The sequence below is a fragment of the Colletotrichum jinshuiense genome, chromosome 3 (genome assembly GCF_051148585.1).
Source record: "Colletotrichum jinshuiense chromosome 3, complete sequence".
Lineage (NCBI taxonomy): Eukaryota > Fungi > Ascomycota > Sordariomycetes > Glomerellales > Glomerellaceae > Colletotrichum > Colletotrichum jinshuiense.
Genome location: NC_139310.1, coordinates 78,172 through 97,811, shown reverse-complemented (window position 1 = coordinate 97,811; position 19,640 = coordinate 78,172). Strand labels below are relative to the sequence as shown.

The window sequence follows — 19,640 nt, the reverse complement described above, 5'->3', positions numbered from 1 at the left end:
TTTGGTGGTTGGTAGTAGCAGACTCAAGAACAAAAATGGCCCATATTTTTACCATGAAACATTTATGCCAATATGAGGACAAATTTAAAGTTTGGGGGGCTGGTGGATCAGTCCTTTCCACAATGACGTGAGGAATCGCATCAAGCCCCTGGATCTCAGGGCGAAGGAGCGCCCCTGCGCGACATCCTTGACCAACCCCAGAAGAATGAAGCCAAGCCTAAGGGGAAAGATACATGTCACGTGGGAGGGATCTGGCTCTTGAGCTTTCGGGACAAACTTATAGCTCAAAATCATTGTTTATTGATGGACCGATTTGGGTTCCATGTGAAAAGCCTGTTGGTACGTCCTGTTGTTGCGACTATTGTTTGGCAATGAGCGGAAGACTTGCTAGTCTATTACCACGCCCATGGGCTGAACGAAGGGCTTTTGTGGCAAGATAGTATAAGAATATGCGAGAACTTGACCACTTGCACTAGAAGAAAAGCGTACACTTCATGTGAAAGAATGGGGGGCAGCTCCCGACCTCAAGGGCAGCTCACATCAATTCTCCCAGACGAGCCTCGCGGTCACCGGACCAGTCTTCTCTCTCGTAGAAACGGAAAATGAGGTCATAATCCTCAAAGTCGTGGACGATTCGGTCAATGCGACGGTATCCACGGACAGGGTCAACAAGGCGCTGGGCAGCAGTAGTCCTGGACGCATGGTCACCCATGCCGTACGGGTTGGCGCTCTTGCCCTTGGCCTCGAAGAGGGTGACACTGAACCGACCAGGCTTGAAGATTTCGACGACGTGCTCGATAATCTCAGCAGTGGTACGGCCACTCTGGCCACCAGGGACGTTGGTCTCGAAGGAGGCGAACGAGCAGTTGGGCTCCGGAGTCACGTGCACGGTGAAGTAATGAGCGGCGTTTCCCCCCTTCTCGTTCTTGGAAGGATCCTCGTTATCCGTAATGGCGGGTACAACGCCGTTGGCGGAGAAGCCACATGGGCTGAATAGGTAAGCATCGACACGGGCGCCGGGGTACTTGCTGGTGGGGTAGACGCTAGACAGTCCGCATCCCTCAGAGACCACAGTGCCAATGGCATGGCCCTCAGTGGTCATAGCCTCAATCAGGGCGCGGTCCCCGTCATTGACATCTGACACGCCGACGTGCTCCTCGCCTGTCTTCTCATGAACATGAGAAATGTCGCCCAGGCTTTCGTGGGCGTCGCCTCGAGCAGCCTGGGTCTTCAGCAAATGCGACTTGTCACTGGCAACCGCACTCGCGTGCGACAAGTAGAATTGCTTCGCATTCTCAGGGTCAAGGTCCGTCATGAGAATCTCGAGCGTCTCGTCACTGTGCTCCTCGACGCCGCTGCTGAAGCTAGCGACGCTGCCAGTGGGGATCCTGGATGCAGATCCATTGGTTTCCTCCTTTTCATCTGGAGTCCGAGGGGGTGTCAAGGTATTGTTCGGTGAGGTGATGTAGAGGTACCAATGGTCGCCATTCATCTTGCCGACCATGTAAGCGCTGCCGCCCTCGAACATGTCGTCCAAGTACTTGACTTCCTGCCTCCAGCTGCGGTGGGGGCCCTGCTGGCGGTCGGGGAACAAGAAGTTCTTGCGGCTGTAGAAGACACGGTAGGGGGTCGCGGCAGCCTTGGTATCTGCCGCATCGTTGGCGTTGTGGAACGGGAACCCGGCATGTTCGGCAGCGATGTGCAGCAGTCGCTGCAGACCCAGCAGCAATGTGGTGGTGCCACAAGTCTTGAGAATGAGCTTGTGGGGGAAGACGAACAAGCTGGACTCTGACAGGAGGTAGGCGTCGACAGACTCGGACTCGAGCACAGAGAGGATCTTGCAATTGACCAGGTCAAGCATGGTGACCCAGGTGTCGGCGGAGACAGCCTTCAATCCATTGGGCTGGGCGCTCGCAGGCAGCGCTTCCGGGCCAGGGGCGAACCAGACTTCAAGAAGCTTCTCAGGTCCTGAGGAGTAAATGTGTTAGCAGGTGAAAGGGTGTCGAGGTTGCAGGGATAGACCAACGCACCTTCAAAGGCATTGCTTGAGTCTAGATCAGCAGCCACATCGTGATTGATGGTCAGATGGGGAGTCACCTCAGCCGAAGAGAGGGCTTCGTCGTTGGGGACCGAGGGGTTCACCATCTTCTGCAGGGCTGGCTGTTTGGGAGCGAGCCTGGAATGCGAGAAAACAGAAGTAGACAGGTGTGTTCTCGGGAGGGCTAGAAGTCCGCGGGACACTAGCTACCGCTCAAACGAACTTTGCGGCGTCCGTTTGAGAGAGTAGGCCCACAGGAGGGTGGACTTTCGTGGAGGCTGGCGGAGCCAGCAGCAAACGGGATATAGAAGTTGTAACGTCACTCGAAAGGACGTTAGGGAGGCCGCGCTTGGAGGGGTAGGAAAATGACCCTTGGGACTGGAATCGTGGCTCGGTTGGGCCTCGCTCTGGCAGACACCGATACCTGTGGCGGAGTATCGGACCTAGCAGACGAGGATATCTGCGCGATGGGGGCTCAAGGTAAATGGCGGAGAGAGAAGCGGTAGACTCGCAGTCCGTATATCGTAGTAGTTGTTGCTTGGGGTTTAAGCAAGTGTTATCTGGGCCTGAAGAAAAAACTGTTAGCTGGATGCGCCTACTTTTGAACACAAAGAGCTGTCGGGGTTGGTTCAGAGAGCGCCAGAGATGCGCATTTGCCGAAAAGCTCTTCATAGGTATCAAACACGGTCGCACGTACTTTGCGGGCTTGGAAAGGAAGCGTAGGAGGTCGATTCGGCTCATAGACGACCAGTAATCGGCTGGGTTCGCGGGGCGAGGGGCACCAAGTGAAGGTTGACCGTTGCCTGGTGCTAGATTCGCGTTCTGGTCATTGACAGATTCGAAACGAAGAACTTGACGATCTGCACAACCGAGAGGGGATTCAACAAAGGGGAACTTCAATTTTGAAGCTCGAGGTGGGATTCTGCGGTGCTAGTTGTGGTTGTGGTTTGCGGTGGAGGGGGAGGTCGTCGTCTGGTGGGTAAAAGAAAAAAAGTTGTCTGCAAATCGGGCGATTGGCAGTTGTAGTGGGATGGGGCGACCCCTCGTCGGCTCTCCACACAAAATTTCGGCCCAAACTGATAGGTACTTCGTCCCATGTACCTTACATTTCCCGGCTCTACTTGGCCGACCTCCAAGCGGTCCAAGTTCTCGCTGTAAAGTTCAGACAACCAGCATGGGATAGAGCTAGATAACCAAGGTACCGTTTCTTTGGACATCAATCCCGCCTTCTCCCTGTCAAACAGCCTGAAAACCGCCTGTGCGCTTCATGATTGGCAGCGAGCTCTGCCCGGAAGGGAACGGAGCGGGAGTTGGAGGCATGGTGGTGGTTGGAGGACAAGGTACTCGGAGTGGCTAGTGACTGTCGCGGGGCGAGGGGCGCTGAAGAATGGAAGCGAGACGTCATTTTTTCTGCGGTGCATTGCCTGAACCCGACATTTGATGGAGGGGTAAGCCATCCGTCCATATTCGGACATGTCAGCGGGAGGGAGTTGAGATAAGATTGAGCCCGCCCACAGAGATCCTCGTTAAGCAACTCGCCTGGTATCGCAATGGGTGAAAATCATTGACGTGAAGAATGAATCAAATGTGGCATTCTGTACAATCTATGCGCTTTCCCGTATGTACGCGTGCATACATGCGGTGAGACCTGTCAGGTAGCTGAGCTGTACGGATACTACTTGTCAATCAGGTACCGCCAGCGCGTTGCGGGGCTCTTCATGTGGAAAACGCCAGGGGGTTCCTCCAGTCCTGAGTTATCCTCACGTGCCCCCAAGCTTCCTGCACATCGAGTTCTGCGCCGGACATCGGCCGCTGTCAGGGAAAACGAATAGGTATGGGAACCCAGCATCGTAAAGCTACATGTCGCGACGCCTTTTGACCGCAATCAAGTCGCTTGCGCATCATTGAGGAGCCATGCCTGGGCGGTGTTACCAGCCAACATGCCCCTTTGACAAGCTCTGCTCAACAATGTCAAGTTAAAGCTCGATGACGGGCGTTATGATCTAAAATCATGGCAGAGGCATCCCCTGGAGGAAATCATTTGCGCAAGAGGTAGCGCCTACAATTACCCAACTTGGCGTCATCGGGTAGTGTTTGGCCACATGTCAGCTTTCCCTGGGTCGTTTTGTCGTATCATTTTGTTGGCAGGTTCATGACTGCGCTTGGTTCTCAATAGTCGTCGTCAGCTTTGTCGTGATGTCGCTAAAGATGCGAGACAACGAGCAGTCCTGGTACTTCTCGACGAGAGTATCACCCAGAGGCAAGTCCTCATTTCTGGCCTTGGCGATGTCCTGGCCGTTTATTTGTGTGCCCTGGGGGTACTGTGGTCTTCTGCCGGACTCGACAAGTTCGCCAAACTGCGGATCAATGGGTACAGTGCCGAGGAACGGCACCGAAAACTCCTGAGCCATGACCTCTCCCCCGCCAGAGCTGAAGATGTTGGTGCATTCTGAGCAGTGCGGGCAGACGAAGCCGCTCATGTTTTCAACGACGCCCAGCACCTTCAGCCCAGTCTTGACGCAGAAGTTGAGCTCCTTCTTGACGTCCGCGGTGGCCACCGCTTGAGGCGTCGTGACGACGACGGCACCGGCCACCTGGCCGGGGCGAGCATCTCGGAGAAGAGTCTCAGCAAGCGAAATGTGCTCGTCACTAGTGCCAGGAGGTGTGTCGATAAGAAGGTAGTCGGTCTCGTCCCACAGGACATCCGACAGGAACTGCCTGACCATGGCTGTCTTCTTGGGACCACGCCAGACAACAGCGTCGCCTCGCCTGGGAAGAAGAAACCCAAGGCTCATGGCATGGAATGACCCAATGCCCTTGCCCTCGACGGCCTCGTGAACTGGAACAGGAAGCCAGCCTCCAGGCGCTTGAGTCACCTTCTCGGCTTCGATGGAGAGCATGCGGGGGATGGACGGCCCCGTCAGATCGACATCGAGAACGCCGACAGAAAACCCGGCCAGGGACAGCGAAAGAGCAAGCTGAGTCGTTACGGACGATTTTCCGACACCACCTTTGCCCGACAAAACCTGTGCAAGTAAGTCAACTGGTTGTCCTTGGTCATGCAAATGGAAAAGGCGGGGTCGTACCAGCACGATGTGCTTGACTTTAGAAAGAGACATTGCGAAGGCGTTTGAATCTGAGACGCGAGAAAATCTCTGCTGGGTTCTAAGTGTGAGAAGAGAAGTCTAGACTTGGAGATGAAAGGGCTTTTGGCGATGGAGTCTCCCAGAGCGTTGAAGTGTGAGGTCGAATGAAGAGCAAGTCAAGCCCGACTCATTTCAAATCAGACTTGCGATGTTCCCCACTCACTGCTGCTTGCCAAACCGTGGTTGGTAAGCACTGTTTGCCTCTTCAGCAAATATGAAGACAAGATTGGAATTCTGCTAGGTCCCGAAACAGTCAAGTGCTGGCCGTCTCACTGCCGGTTGCCACTGAAGATCGCAGGATTTGGTCATATCCAGCAAATTTCGATTCGTTCTAGAACGATTCCATCCTCTCTTTTTTCCAGCCCCTGCTCCCTTCCTTCAACCCCTCCAACATGCCGTCATCGGCGCAGTGCCAGCCAGTGCTTATTCAAACGGTCTTATCTAATCGGGCTCGGACTGCACTAGACACCCTTTATCCGATAAGACCTTTGGGGGGAGTTCTGGCTAAACATCGGTCGATTCCGCGGTCGCGACACGGCAACGGATAGGACCGCCGGATCCACCAGCCGTCGCCAAGCTCCAATCCCAGACACGCGGTGAGTTGGAAGTGAAGGGACTCTTTGGCGCGCACGGACGCTCTCCGACATGTCCGGAATCTGAATCCAATCCTGGATCTGGGACATCAATCCGTCCCTACCTTTCCCAGTCTGATCTCCATCTGTGTTTACTACTTTTTGCATCGCATCTTCACTCTTGAGCCGGCTTCGAATTCCTCACTGAAACTAGCGCGTCTACCGTCGAGACAACGACCCTCGTTTCCAGAACTGCGTCTTTGTTCTGATCGTTATCCTTCGAACCCTGGAAAACACCAACCAATCGAGCCGTGCATCGCCAAACGCGAAATAACACCATGGCCAAATAGCCCTCGACCACCACCACGCCGACTTGCGATACCACTCAACCGTTGAATATACATCAACAAACATGAATTGTAGTCCCGCACGATGGATGATCCATGGGGCTCACCGTGGGCAACCGCCGACAACACAGCTACGCCATCTTCAAGTCCCTCCAAGAACATCCTCGAACCTCCACCTCCCGCCTTCCTCTCCACTCCGAACAACCTAAATATACCCTCCAGTCAGTCAGCATGGCTAGACGACGATGGATTCGGCGATTGGGCCTCCCCGGATCCCGGGGCAGCTACCAATGCATCACCGTGGACTTGGGGCAATGATGCTGCGCCAACTGAGGGATTGACACCGAGCTACGAACCCAGACGAAAGAGTAGCACTCCCAAGTGGCCCCAGAGCCGTTCGACTTCGCCGGGTGTCCGACCCTCTATTACCCCAAACAGCGTTTCCCCGGGTCGTTCTTCGCCAGACCCGTGGGCAAATCACCTTCCAACATTTACGAGAGACGAGCCAGAGCCTCTAGCGCAGCTGCCCCAAATCCCCGATGCACCACCTCTCGTGCTCGAGCCGGCGCAAGGGCAACCGGGATTGACAGGTCCTCTAAACGACGCTCTTGAAGAAGAGATCACCGCGCAAGATCCCATCATACACCGGTTCGACGAGCCTCTACAATTCGGCGGGGCCATTGCATTCGACGTTTCTCCTGCCGCCCCCGAGCTTGAGGGTGCTCTTGTTCCTTCTTCCGCTTCCACAACATCTGATGATGACGATGATGACGACGAGGCCCCAGACGCCAGGCACGCCAACTCGCCCATTACCTCCATCGAGGACAATCCTCTACCGAAGACCACACAGCGAAAGCCTTCTGGGAAGGTTCTAGAACTCGTGGAGATGTATGATGGGATAGCGAAACGAATAACAGCCACCCCTGAACGTGCGCCTCCATCACGACGCAGCGCAAGTCGAGAACCCGAGTCTCGCCGAGACGAGGTTCCGGCTTACGATCTCGACAAACCCGAGTCGATAGACAACGAGCTAGTGGCACCAATTCCAAGCCCTACGGCAGAGTCTGATCCAGTGGCCTCGCTCCCCGCTGGAGATGATACGGCGCAAGAGACCTCTGAGACGGACAGGCCGAAGCGTCCAGATCACGACCCCTTCGAAGTTGATTTGAGCAAACTGGATTTGCTCTTGCCTGGTGTTCTTTCTCAAACAGCAGAGCCCGCCGAAGATGTACCGGATCGGATAATACATGACAGCTTTACAAGCATCTCGGAGCGTAAGATGTGGTATCGGCTTTCCCGCCACGAGTCTCTCCGTAAGCACAATGCGGGCGATGATGAGAACTATGTTCGGATCAACTGGACGAGCTCCACACTGCGGCAGGAGACGTTGCTGACTGTTCGTCGATGGATGGAGGAGGACTCATTTGGTGGACGAGCATTCCGCGGCGGTGTGGTGCGAAGCACGGGTGGCAAGAGCTTCGGATGGGACTCTACCACGGCGGCATCTCCAGTTGACCTTGATAGAGTCTTTGGCCGCAAGCAGAAGCGACAAGCATCGGTCCACCGGCCGACGCACTCAATGGGAGGTCTGCCTTCGCTGTCGACAGCACCGATGCTTCCTAGTTCAACAAGCAACACGCCAGCTTCGGCGCATTCAAAGGACAATTGGGATGGTCTCGCGACCTTTGGTTGGAGTAGTGGAGCTGGAGATGCGAAAGCAACGACGGGGGCGAAGGCGTCTGAGCCCTCGGCGTTCGCCATACCGCTCCCACTTGCTTTCACTGGATTTGACAACAAGCCCAAGTCCCACGCTTCCTTGCCGGCCTTCGTGAAGCCGATTGCGCCAACGCCACCGGTTGTGAACACGGCAAATAACAAGGAGGAGGAAGACGACGAGGAGGATGAATGGGGAGACATGGTATCACCAACTACAGCTGAAGCAACGGACTCCACATCGATCCCAAAGACGAGCTGGGATTCGTTTTCAACCAACCCGCTTCCCGATTCCACGAGCACCGCTCCTTCCGACAGTCTAACGGCTAGCACCCTCGTTCCCGATGCACTCCGCTCCGGGAATAACGACACAGAAGATATCCGTAGCAAATCAGGAGTGAAGGATATTGGCAAGGTCATCAGCCCCACCCCCACCTCCACATCATCATTTATGGCTGCAGGCGTGCCCCAAAGCCAAGACAGCCCCCTCCAGCCGCCAGCATCGACGTACACATTCAGGCCGTCTTCTACGGCCAAACGCCCACCGAACATCTCCATTGCAGCCACCCTATCCGGCCCGCTGGACCCATTACAGAGTGGTAAATCCGGCGTATTCGCGGGAGGGACGCTTGAAACCCCTGTTACATTGGGCTTTCAAACCCCGTCTACCGCCCAGCCCCAGAATAGCACCGAGGACGATGACCTCGTGCAGCAGTTTGTACGGAAACTGCCAGACCTATCATACATGTTAAGATGATGCCTTTGCCATCTTGAACCCCATTTACATAGTAGAGGGACACACTAGCCTTGTTTCGTGATAAAAAGACAAAGGCATGCGAGTAGCGTTTATGTGTTTGTTATTTTCTCATCATATAGTCGTACTGCATGGCGCATTTATCCTGGCGTTTGGAGGGCTTTTGGAAAAACCCCAAGGGGCCATGGCAGCGGTCCTGGTATACAGCATATAGTTAGTGTGTGTACAATGTAGCATCAAGTACAATTACATTTGAGTATCACTTGTGATGACTGAGCCCGAGTCCACGCCCGAAAATAGGCACATATCGGATGCAGATGACTTGCGGCCAAGCCGTTTTGCATGCCCGAGCGAACCCACTTGTGGAGGCACATGTGCCCGGAAAGGATTGGCATACTCCGTGTGCAAAGCCCGAGTCATGATACCGACTTTGATTGCCGTGTCGACCGTCACTGCCGGCCTCAGTGCCGGGTGCGGGGATACGCGGGGGCATAGGGACAAAGTGTCGCGGGCTTCGTGTCGAAGGGGGGCGTCTTTTGGGCCCTAGCACACAGCGCTGGAATGGCGCTTGTTGAATGGCCTTGGACGGGGAACACCGCTTCTCCGCGCGCCCCGCGAAATCCACTCCACTCGCATGGTCCCAAATAAAGCTTAACGCATAGCGTCACGGGCGTCTCGGAGGCATCTGCCCATCGTCTAGAAAAATCTCACATGAGAGAGTACAAGAAGGCCCCGGCGCCCGCCCCTCTCTCCCTACACGACCTTATCATTATTCTCGTTAAACCCCAAGGTTTAAAGGTTGTCTGTTGCCATTGTATATGAACCAGGCCTTCCCTTCCGTCGATTCCGGGCTTGTCATCATCGCCGAGTGGGAAGGACAAAAAAAACCTTTACAATGGCTGTTCTCGAGCTTCTCATCTCACCCTGGGCACCAGTCATACTTGTGGTAGGCGCGGCAGTTCACTACCTATACATCTACTTCGTCACCCTGGGCCATCTGCGCAGCATACCCGCGCCATTCCCAGCCCAATTCACCAATCTCTGGCTTCTCTATGTCGTCCGGCGAGGGACCCGATACCTCACCGTCGACGAGTTGCACGCGAAGCTGGGCCCCGTCGTCCGGATCCAACCGAATCATGTGAGCATCGCAGACGACGACGCCATCCAAACCATCTATGGCCACGGAAACGGCTTTTTGAAATCGTATGTCCCCCTCGTCACTCCCCTCCCGTCAAACCACTCTTGGGGAAACCCCCTCACTCTCTTTGGGCCACCTTCTAACCCCGCAGCAGAAGCTTCTACGATGCCTTTGTCTCCATCCGGAGGGGCCTCTTCAACACCAGGGACCGCCACGAGCACAGCCGCAAGCGCAAGATGGTCTCGCACACCTTCTCCGTCAAGTCCATCACCCAGTTTGAGCCCTACGTGCATGAGAACCTGTCCCTCTTTGTGAAGAAGTGGGACGACCTCGTGCAGAACAGCCCCGGCGGCGCCACCATTGACTGCCTGAAGTGGTTCAACTACCTAGCGTTTGACATCATCGGCGACCTGGCCTTCGGCGCCCCCTTTGGCATGCTCGCGTCCGGCGCGGACATTGCTGAGGTCCGCGAGTCGCCCACCAGCCCGCCCATCTACGCGCCCGCCATTGAGATCCTGAACCGCAGGGGCGAGGTCTCCGCGGCGCTGGGGTGTTTCCCCGAGCTGAAGCCCTGGGCAAAGTACCTCCCGGATCCGTTCTTCAGCCAGGGCGTGGAGGCAGTGCAGAACCTAGCAGGCATGGCCATCGCCCGCGTCAAGGCGAGGCTTGACAACCCGCCCGATATCGACAGACTGGATTTGCTCGCGCGCCTGATGGAGGGAAGAGACGAGAAGGGGGAGCCGTTGGGCAGGGAGGAGCTCACGGCCGAGGCGCTGACGCAGCTGATTGCCGGGAGCGACACGACGTCCAACTCCTCCTGCGCGCTGCTGTACCACGCTGCGAGGACCCCTGGTGTGCTCGAGAAGTTGCAAAAGGAGCTGGACGGCGCCATCCCCGCCGGCTGCGAGGTCCCGATGTACGACATGGTCAAGGACTTGCAGTATCTGGGCATGCTCATCAACGAGGCCCTGCGGTTCCACTCCACGTCCGGCATCGGCCTGCCGCGCGAGATCCCGGCAGACTCGCCCGGCGTGACGATCCGGGGCCACTTCTTCCCTCCCGGGACGGTACTGAGCGTGCCGTCGTACACAATGCACCACTCCAAGGAGATTTGGGGACCGGACGCCGAGGAATTCCGCCCGGAGAGGTGGGAGTCGCTGACGCCGAGGCAGAAGAATGCTTTCATTCCGTTCAGCTATGGGCCTCGCGCTTGTGTGGGTAGGAACGTGGCTGAGATGGAGATGAAGTTGATCGTGGCTACATGGGCGAGGAGGTATCGGGTTGAGCTCAGGCAGGATTACATGGACACAAGGGAGGGATTCTTGAGGAAGCCTTTGGGGCTGGACATCAACATCCAGAGAAGGTAGATGAGCAGCTCACGACATCGAATGCCTTGTGGCTACTTCTGATTGAGTTTGGGAAGATACATGGTGTTTGAAGCTGATCTCAATACAGCCCGATGTCCTTTGAATTCTTCCATATGTTTTCCAAAAAGTGGATTAATAATTTGTAGGTTGTCGTCGGCACTTCTAGCGCCTGTGACGAGATATATGCAGGTCTCGCTTTTATGATAGATCCAAGAACAACCTGAAGGTTTGTTCGCCCCGATGACTATGCGAACAGTAACTTCTGGTAGTTGACGATAAGTGAAACTCGACATCTATATGATGAACGAACCAGCCATCGCGATCTACAACATAATGGTCAGCATACCTATCTGAATTCTACGTCGCTGGAATGCTCACATAGGCGCCGGCCTGCAGCCAACCAACGGATCGTTCGTGGCCTGATGTGCTGCAGTTAAGCCTCTCATCCGAGACCGTAATATGGACATGACCCAGAGTCGGGGCTCAGGGGTCTGATGCTTTTGTATGGTCATAGTAGAAACCTTCTAAGTCGCCGCAAATTCGTAAAGCCGTAGAGCGACAGAGTAAAACCCGACCCGATACTTGAGATTGAAGACATCGGCCAAGTAATAAACTTTGCGCCAGATGTCGCCCGCACAGAGGTGTTAAAACTCGGCCTGGAAGTCACCCTGCGCCCATTCGTTAGAAAACCAGGCCAAGGAGTCCAGACCCATGGGCTCCATGTTGAAGTCCAAGCTGTCGAGGGCTCCCTCAAACGCGTTATTAACTTCGAGCGAGCCGAGTGCGGTAGGCGGTGGCGCTACAGGGACCTGGTCGTCTGACTTATCAGCCTCGGGAACCTGAATGTCTTCCCATGCGCCGATGCCAAAAGGCCGATTAGTGAGCTCATCGGCGGCAGGTGCACCGCTGTCTGGATCGTCCACCAACTGCACTTGCTTCGCACGGCTGAGGCGTATGCGTTTGGCCCCTGCGCCGTTTCTCTCGTCGTGGGGCTCTTCGCTGAGTAGTCGGCTTGGAGTGGCCTGTATCGAGAGGCCGTGATCCATGAGCCGCTGGAGATCGGCTTGCTATTGCACAGTCAGTATGTGGACGGCGAGCGTGGAGGGCGAGGTTGCTTACGATTGAGATTGCCGCCGTTCCAGAACAGCATCCCTTGGTCACGTCGAGGCAGACCGTGGCTTTCTTGCGGAGGATGTCCGGCGTCAGACCATACTCCTCCGCATTGAGGTGGTAGATGTAGTACAACATGCGTACACACTGGTAGGCGCAGACGGGCATATCCAAATCTGCAACGGGGTAGTGGTCGAGTTGTTTGATGGAGGTAAACATGTTGGACATCTCCATTGCGTGCTCAAAGCATTGACGCTGACATCCGGCGATGAAGTTGGGGCCCAATCTTTCCGCAGCGGACCGAGAGAGCGAGTCACGGAGACCAACCAGTCCTAGCCGGTAAAGGTCACAATGGCATTGGCGCCACCAGACGTGGATCATGATGAAGACACACAGACGCGGCGAGTATGCTCGCAGCCGCAAACTGTTATCGGACCAACGGAACGATACAGGCAACCGCTCGGCAAAATCTGAGAGCTCCTTGGCGAACGACTGCAGTTGCTCTTGGAAACGACCAAGATCGTCGTTGGAACAATTGGAAGCCCTCTTGGCGAACTTGAGGATCCTGCCGCGGAGCCAAAGGATGCGTACGTGTAGTGCCAAGCTGCCGATGTCGTCGTTCTCGGACTCGTCTGGACTAGGTACTAGGGGCCGCAAGGAGGGCGGGGCCAGATCGAATTCGAAGTCTCTCTCGTTGCAAGGGAGTGAGATGTGAATTGTTTCGGGCGTCCACAAAGTTAGGTCCCGATAACCCCCCGCCATGCCTTGGTCAATCATGAATAATGCCCACATGAGGCGACGCCTTGACTCCTGGGCCAGAAAGCAGAGGTCCGGGTTTTCGTAATTGAGACGAAGGGCTGTCGCGAATCTCGCTGCGGTGGCGGCAAGCATGAAGGCGCTGGAGAAACGACGGGTCAAGATGCGGTACTTGATGATGAGGGCGAGAATCTGAACTTTGATGGTGGAGGCGTTCTCCAAACCCTTCAGGATGAGCGCCTCGGACTCGTCGATACACTTTTCGCCATACTCCCTCGTGCCCGGCCCTAAGTCAGTGAGCATGCTAGTGATGCCGATGAGAGCAAGCAGCAGTGGCCGATCTAGGCGGCCAGCGTGGTGCCTTTGCATAAGAGATGCTCGGTGGAGGAACGACAACATGGGGATGTGATGAACATGACGGAAAAAGTTGTCAAGCGCGCGACTAATGAGAGACTCGAATTGAGGGTCAGGAGCCGAGCTGAAATGAGTCAGTACATGTGACGGTTGGCGGTGATGAGAGTGAGCGTACAGGTCATGGTTGAATGTGCTTGGTGTGTTGGACGCAATGGCATCGGCTCCGCAAGCATCGGAATCATGTGCTGCATCCTCTCTTGACAGCGAACGGCGGTTGTGATGGTCACGAGTAGTAGCGGCTGCTGATGTCGACGAGGTTGGTGATCTCACGATCTGATCGACGCGACCCGGAGGGGGGTTGATGCTCAACCGAGTCCGCTTGGATGCGCGGTAGACGCACTCGATACCCTGGACGCGACACCGGTCACAAACCGGGGTGTGGCCACTACACCGAGCCTTTCGAGAATGACAGCTCTGGCATGCTTGGCGAACACGACGCCTCGGCAGGGGAAGGGCTGGACCGGAAGCGAGGCCATTCGGATCGGAGGTCGGATCCTCATAGGTGCACGAGAAGCCGAGACGCTCGCAGTTGCTGCAGGTGTCACGGCGGCCGTCACAGCGGACTTTTCGGGCACGACAGGTGACACATGTTGTCGCCGAGGACCGCTTCGTCGGTTTCGGAGACACGGACGAGGCTGAGGCTGTCGCGGTGGTGGTGGCTGCGGCGGCCAGGTCTGCGGTGGTGACAGCGGCTGTCGGGGGTCTGTCGGGTCGGAGGTGAGGCCCAAGGTTGTCGTTGTTATTGTTATTGTTGGCGGTGCTGTTGCTGTTGCTGCTACCGTACAAGTCTGCCATTCTCCCAATACCTCAATAGGCGCGCGCCCTCGTTGCTCACCGGGACTCGGCGGCGTCTGCAGTAGACATGGAGAGGGATGAGGCTCAGTCTAGGGCTCATGGATTGCCCATTCCGGAGAGGAATCGGCGTGGGGCTTTCTTTGTGTGTGCTGTGCTAGGTTGGGAGGCAACCTGAGCCGAGACTATGCAGGAGAAATCCGGGGAAGCAACACTGACACTGTGCAGACTACTGGACGAGGGAGAGACGGGTATGGAGAATGTGTGAGTGAGCGAGAGAAGGAGATGAGAAGAGAATGGCATTGGGAGTCGCTCCGTGACTGAACTGTGCATGTGTGCTTGGCGGTCTCTAGTGGACGGCCGGAGCATGTTTGTGTCGGCCCCAGCAAGCAATATTTCTCTTCAGGCACAAACAATGCTGCCAGCCATTGCCCCCGTACGTAGCCGGGTCATTCGGGGGCCACTGGGGGCCTTGGGAGCTCCCTGATACCGGGGCCTTCAGGCGAGAGCGGCTGAACAGCCCACTGAAGATTAGTGGGGGGTTGGTCGCCCCCTTGTCCATCCCAGCGCAGCTCCCCGAAAATCTCTCCGGGGAATGACGGGGACGGGTACCGTAACTCTGGAAAAGGCCACCACTAAAGCTGGAGGGACCTTGCGACCTCCCCAAGGCATCTCGACGATTCACTCACTGTCTAACCTGGATTTTCGAGGGCGAGGCGAGAAATCGAGCAACATGCAATATGTAGCGGTCACGGCAGACGCGGATCGAATTACGGGAGCAAGTCCCACATTCACGAGCCACGTAAAAATGGACGGTGAAGAGATCCGCGCGCGGGATGGAGAATCACCCACCAGGCACAACCACCTCTTCCGGATGGTCGACATCGGTAGTCGGCGATTAGCGTCGCTTAAGATGACTTACATGCCAGAGAGCCAGTAGTTGTTGAAGACGCAGGCCAAATTAAAAAATCCAGCGAATGTAGAAAACAACCCTTGCTTTCCAGCGACAACTCCTGCAAGCTGATCATTGTCTTGCTGCACTTAAAAGGTCACGCGACATGAACTGAAGGAATTAGCATTTATGAATTAACCTGGCTCAAAGTCGATTCATGCCGGTCGTCGGTTCTTTGACACCGACAGCCGATACCGATAGCCGCTGCAGCAGAGATTGGTGTGTTGGTGATTTGACACATCCTCGACTGACCACATTTCCTCCGCTCATCATACTGACTGGTATACGCTGTTTTGTTGATTCGCACGTCATCGGGATCCAACCAATAACCTAGGTCCTGAAAAGCACTTTCTGTCGACCCTCATGTAAGCTTCTGCAAGCTTAAGGAGAAACACAGTACATGTGAGCTTTGACGCCCAGACGAGTCATTCGTATAGCAGATCCCGACAGCCGACGGAAGCAGCATCACCCCTTGGCAAAGTTGCAGGCTTCATCGCAGTACATTTGGACGGGAACCAGCAGCCGTAACTAACAGGACGGACAGAGTCCGTGCTATTACCATTTCTCAATTCTCCAACCACACAGAGGCACTCCATACCGAGGAGTCAATGGTTGGCAGCATGGCGAATCATTGTACTAAACATCGACCGGCAGAATGTTTCTCTTGCGGGAAACTCAATCATGGTTGTTTCCCAGCAGCAGTAAACCATCACTGACAACATACTCATCGATGATGCAAATGCGGCGGGCGACAGTAGCTGTGGGAGGCTACAATTAGAAGGACCAATTACCTTGTGGAGACAAAGGGGTGAGGTAACTTCTTCCCGAATCTGATACCACCACACCGAGAAGGCGGTCAACGGTGAGCCACAGCGGTCAAGGCGTGGCGGCGGTGCTTACCGAGCGAGGGGAACGGTCGGTCTTATCGAAAAAATTATACCCCACCACAACCCCGCGATAGAGAAATTTCCCATTCCTTTCAAAATCATTCGCCGCATCGCCTCTCCGTTTGCCCAACCAGCATACGGCCCTGCGAGAGACCTATAGTCAAGACATCCGAGCGACTTTCTTGGCAATTGTTTCGGCTTTGGGCGATTATTTTTTCGAACACGGGAGAGCCAATACACCTCGCCATCATGTCAACCGAACCGGTGCCTGCCGCGGCCGCCGCGAGCCCATCTGCACCCGAGGAGCGCAAGCCCATTCACGCCCTTTGCCTCGATACCGGCCCGTTGATCAAGAACGACCCGCCCGTCAGCACCCTCCTGGCCCAGGCCGACGAGCTGTACATGCTCCCCTCCATCCTCGAGGAAATTCGCGATGTCCACACCCGCACCCGCGTCGAGACGACCCTCATGCCCTTCGTCAAGCTTCGCAACCCCCGCCCCGACAGCATAAAGTTTGTCGCCAACTTTGCGCGTCGCTCGGGTGACCTCGAGGTTCTTAGCAGACCCGATTTGCATCTCCTGGCCTTGACCTACGAGCTCGAACTTGAGAAGAACGGAGGCGACGCGAGGTTGAGGAAAGATCCGGGCCAACGGGTCGTCAGCAACGGCAAGGCGCCCAGTGGTGAGGTCGCTGAAGAAAAGTCGGGATCCGACACTGAAGCGCAGCAAATTGCTACCGACGGCGACGCAGCCGCGGATCTGGCTCCCTCGGCCGAGGGCAGCGCTCTGGAACAGAGCGCCGACGCAACACAGAGCGGAAACCAGGAGAATGCCACAACGGAAGTCCCTGCGACGGATGCGGGCGCAGATGCGACAGAGATTGCACAAGATATGGCAAAGCTCGAGGTGGACGACAAGACAACCTCCGAGCCCGTTATTGCAACCGTTGCCGACGCCAACGAAGCTCAGGGAGAGGGGTCAGATTCCGAGGATGGGTGGATCACGCCGTCCAACGTCAAGAAGCACAAGGACAAGGACAGCAAGCTGCTCCAGCCAACAGCGCCTGCGATCGATGTCAAGGTCGGCATCCTCACCTCAGATTATGCTATGCAGAACGTCGCCCTGAGAATCGGCTTGAACCTTCTGTCGCCCTCCATGTCCCGCATCACCCAGCTCAAGACTTGGGTCCTGCGGTGCCATGGCTGCTTCCAGGTCTGTAAGAAGATGGACCGTCAATTCTGCCCCAGCTGCGGACAGGCTACCCTGATTCGCACGTCATGCACGACCGATGAGGACGGCACCTTCAGAATCCACCTGAAGCGCAACTTCCAGTGGAACACTAGGGGCAACGTCTTTAGCATCCCCAAGCCTGTTGCTGGCACGGCCAGTGGCAAGCTTTCCAAGTACGCCGGAGGCAAGAACAACTGGGGCACCAACCTGATTTTCGCAGAGGACCAGAAGGAGTACGAAAAGGCCGTGGGTAATAACCGCCGGACTCAACGGAGAGACCTCATGGACGAGGATTACTTTCCAGGCATTCTTACGGGTGAGCGCAATAGCGCCAATGGTAAGGTGAAGCTCGGTCCGGGCAGAAACATCAACGGACGTCGGAGACGATGAAGAAGCATGGAAGCCAGGTTGAAGCTGATGTTTGTTATGTTCTGCATGATACCATGATAGAGCCCCAAAGGAAATAAAAGGGCCATTCGACGGATGGACAGGACGGGTGGTGGGAAGAAAAAAAACAAGGTTGATTTTAGATGCGTAGCTCTGGTTGGAATTGCAGAGCATCTATCGCAACATGGACCGAGTAATAAGACTCCGATTTCCCCATGAACGCAAGCCTTCCCCAACGCCGTTTTTTTGTGTACCAGAGCCTTTTTTTTATCTACGGGCCTCGCATGTTCCCTAAAGACCTTCCGGACCTTCCTCCATGCTGCACCGTGCCGTGTCCTCCGTTCCCTTCGGTCAAGCCTTCACCGTCGACGTGCGGCCCTGTTCGGGAGCGAGGGTATTCCGGCCGGTTGATCTGGTTTGAGATGCCGATTGTAGGATTCAGGAAATTATTCCGCCTCTGTGGACTGGACTTAGCAATGCGTTACGTCAAAAGGGCATCGTCAAAACTCACTCTGCTGGGTGAGGAGCAGGTTGAAGCGGCGCTTCAGCGTCACACGCTGGCGCGACCACTTGTCGTCGGGGGAGAAGCGGGCAGGGTGGGCGGACTTGGTGACCTTGCCGTCAACCACCTTCTTGAGGGTGTAGACGCGGTCGCCCGCCTCGTTGAGAGTGTACATCAAATGCATCTTGAAGTCGGGATGGTGGTTGAGCGGGTGTGTGTCGTTGGCGGAGGAAGGTGGTCGGCGTGATCTTGGGTGGCTGCGAATATGGCCCATCAGAGAACTTTTTTTCTCTTTGCGATGCAGACATTTCGGAGCCACGTGACTCCCGGTCAGCCGCCAATCAAATTCACGAATTGGATCCCTCGGTGTGAAGTGGAGCTTATCTGGTCCCTGCCCCACACGCCCGGTGCCCGTCCTAGCACAACCAGTTTTAGAACCACGCACGCCGAAACAAATCCCATCACGGCTGAATGCATACACCAAGATGGGCGCTTGAAAATTTCTGCCCAGAAAATCTAATCACAAATAATACCATTTATAATCGGTGCGCCTGCCTCGAATGTTGCACTGATAGCCAATGTTTTCTTCCGTTCTTACCCTTACGAGGTGAATCTGTGCATGAGGATCAAAATAAATCGCTATGTTTAACCAAGATTTATTTTCTAAACAGGTAAATAATGTAACAGTTTTCTCGTCTGCCTCCAAATTATAACCATGACTGTGACTAGTGGTGATGTCCCATTTCCTGTCCCTTGAAGGGCTTGATGCTTTTCCCTTGAGGGAATGATGGGCCTGTACATGTATTTGTTTAGCAAGTGCTATATCTGGCGCTTGCCGGAGTACTCACCGAACTTGGGGTGGACAATGTAGTTCTCCTGGTACACATCTACCATGTTATCTCTAGAGTACTCCATAACCTTGTTGAAGTCGACGCATTGGTGCGGCGCAGTCTGATTGACGATGGGCTGCGCATTAATGTCGGTCCACATGTGGGTGATGATAGAAACATCGCCACGGCAGGCTGCACCCATGCGAAGGACTTCCAGGCAGTGTTCTACGGGGGAAAAGTCTGGGTCAGTACATGTTCCTCGTACAATCCTGCACTCCCTCCTCCAAATTAAGCATTAGGCTTACGGTTGTGCTCTCGGTTCGTCGCGATTTCTTCTTTGGTTGCATTCGGGTAGTAGTAATCTGGGGACAAGGTTTGATAGAGACGTTTCTAGTATTCCTGATGAGTCGTTTGTATTTCTCCAAGGGGTGAAAGATAGAACTTACAATGCAATGAAGCTCGTGGAAGACGCTCAGCATACCGAGGTAGCCACCGTCAGGCAGCTTGACAGCTTCATGTTCTCGTTCCCAGCGGTGAACCCACTCTTCAGAGACTCTGATGTTGTTGTCTAAGACTCTCATCAGTATTAAGGACGATCCCAGATGTAGTGGCGAACAAACATTGCAGCAAATCTCTCCAAGCTTGATCAACTTCTGGTCGCGGCTCCCCGGTGTACTTGCCATGCGGCGGGCCTTGGATCGGGAA

General features: G+C 55.3%; 8 protein-coding genes across 8 annotated transcripts; 3 read left to right on the top strand and 5 right to left on the bottom strand.

The window, feature by feature from the left end:
* Positions 1–535: 535 nt before the first annotated feature.
* On the bottom strand, positions 536–2,145 carry EsH8_III_000025 (S-adenosylmethionine decarboxylase; the record flags this gene model as incomplete). Its single annotated transcript, XM_083261750.1, has 2 exons — positions 536–1,968; positions 2,031–2,145. The coding sequence occupies 2 exons, from the start codon at positions 2,143–2,145 to the stop codon at positions 536–538; spliced, it is 1,548 nt and encodes a 515-aa protein (XP_083122237.1).
* Positions 2,146–4,188: 2,043 nt separating this feature from the next.
* On the bottom strand, positions 4,189–5,157 carry EsH8_III_000024 (P-loop containing nucleoside triphosphate hydrolase protein; the record flags this gene model as incomplete). Its single annotated transcript, XM_083261749.1, has 2 exons — positions 4,189–5,064; positions 5,125–5,157. The coding sequence occupies 2 exons, from the start codon at positions 5,155–5,157 to the stop codon at positions 4,189–4,191; spliced, it is 909 nt and encodes a 302-aa protein (XP_083122236.1).
* A 1,031-nt stretch (positions 5,158–6,188) lies between these two features.
* EsH8_III_000023 (uncharacterized protein) lies at positions 6,189–8,573 on the top strand (the record flags this gene model as incomplete). The annotated part of the gene is made up of 1 exon (XM_083261748.1): positions 6,189–8,573. The coding sequence occupies one exon, from the start codon at positions 6,189–6,191 to the stop codon at positions 8,571–8,573; it is 2,385 nt and encodes a 794-aa protein (XP_083122235.1).
* An 892-nt stretch (positions 8,574–9,465) lies between these two features.
* EsH8_III_000022 (cytochrome P450) lies at positions 9,466–11,075 on the top strand (the record flags this gene model as incomplete). Its single annotated transcript, XM_083261747.1, has 2 exons — positions 9,466–9,773; positions 9,863–11,075. The coding sequence occupies 2 exons, from the start codon at positions 9,466–9,468 to the stop codon at positions 11,073–11,075; spliced, it is 1,521 nt and encodes a 506-aa protein (XP_083122234.1).
* Positions 11,076–11,719: 644 nt separating this feature from the next.
* On the bottom strand, positions 11,720–14,150 carry EsH8_III_000021 (transcription factor domain-containing protein; the record flags this gene model as incomplete). The annotated part of the gene is made up of 3 exons (XM_083261746.1): positions 11,720–12,142; positions 12,195–13,419; positions 13,471–14,150. 3 exons carry the CDS (start codon positions 14,148–14,150, stop codon positions 11,720–11,722), a joined length of 2,328 nt encoding a protein of 775 aa, XP_083122233.1.
* Positions 14,151–16,235: 2,085 nt separating this feature from the next.
* On the top strand, positions 16,236–17,606 carry EsH8_III_000020 (rRNA-binding endoribonuclease; the record flags this gene model as incomplete). The annotated part of the gene is made up of 1 exon (XM_083261745.1): positions 16,236–17,606. One exon carries the CDS (start codon positions 16,236–16,238, stop codon positions 17,604–17,606), a length of 1,371 nt encoding a protein of 456 aa, XP_083122232.1.
* Positions 17,607–18,049: 443 nt separating this feature from the next.
* EsH8_III_000019 (H/ACA ribonucleoprotein complex subunit NOP10) lies at positions 18,050–18,289 on the bottom strand (the record flags this gene model as incomplete). The annotated part of the gene is made up of 2 exons (XM_083261744.1): positions 18,050–18,060; positions 18,115–18,289. The coding sequence occupies 2 exons, from the start codon at positions 18,287–18,289 to the stop codon at positions 18,050–18,052; spliced, it is 186 nt and encodes a 61-aa protein (XP_083122231.1).
* A 541-nt stretch (positions 18,290–18,830) lies between these two features.
* On the bottom strand, positions 18,831–19,618 carry EsH8_III_000018 (oxidase ustYa family protein; the record flags this gene model as incomplete). The annotated part of the gene is made up of 4 exons (XM_083261743.1): positions 18,831–18,898; positions 18,954–19,160; positions 19,241–19,325; positions 19,382–19,618. The coding sequence occupies 4 exons, from the start codon at positions 19,616–19,618 to the stop codon at positions 18,831–18,833; spliced, it is 597 nt and encodes a 198-aa protein (XP_083122230.1).
* Positions 19,619–19,640: the final 22 nt, after the last annotated feature.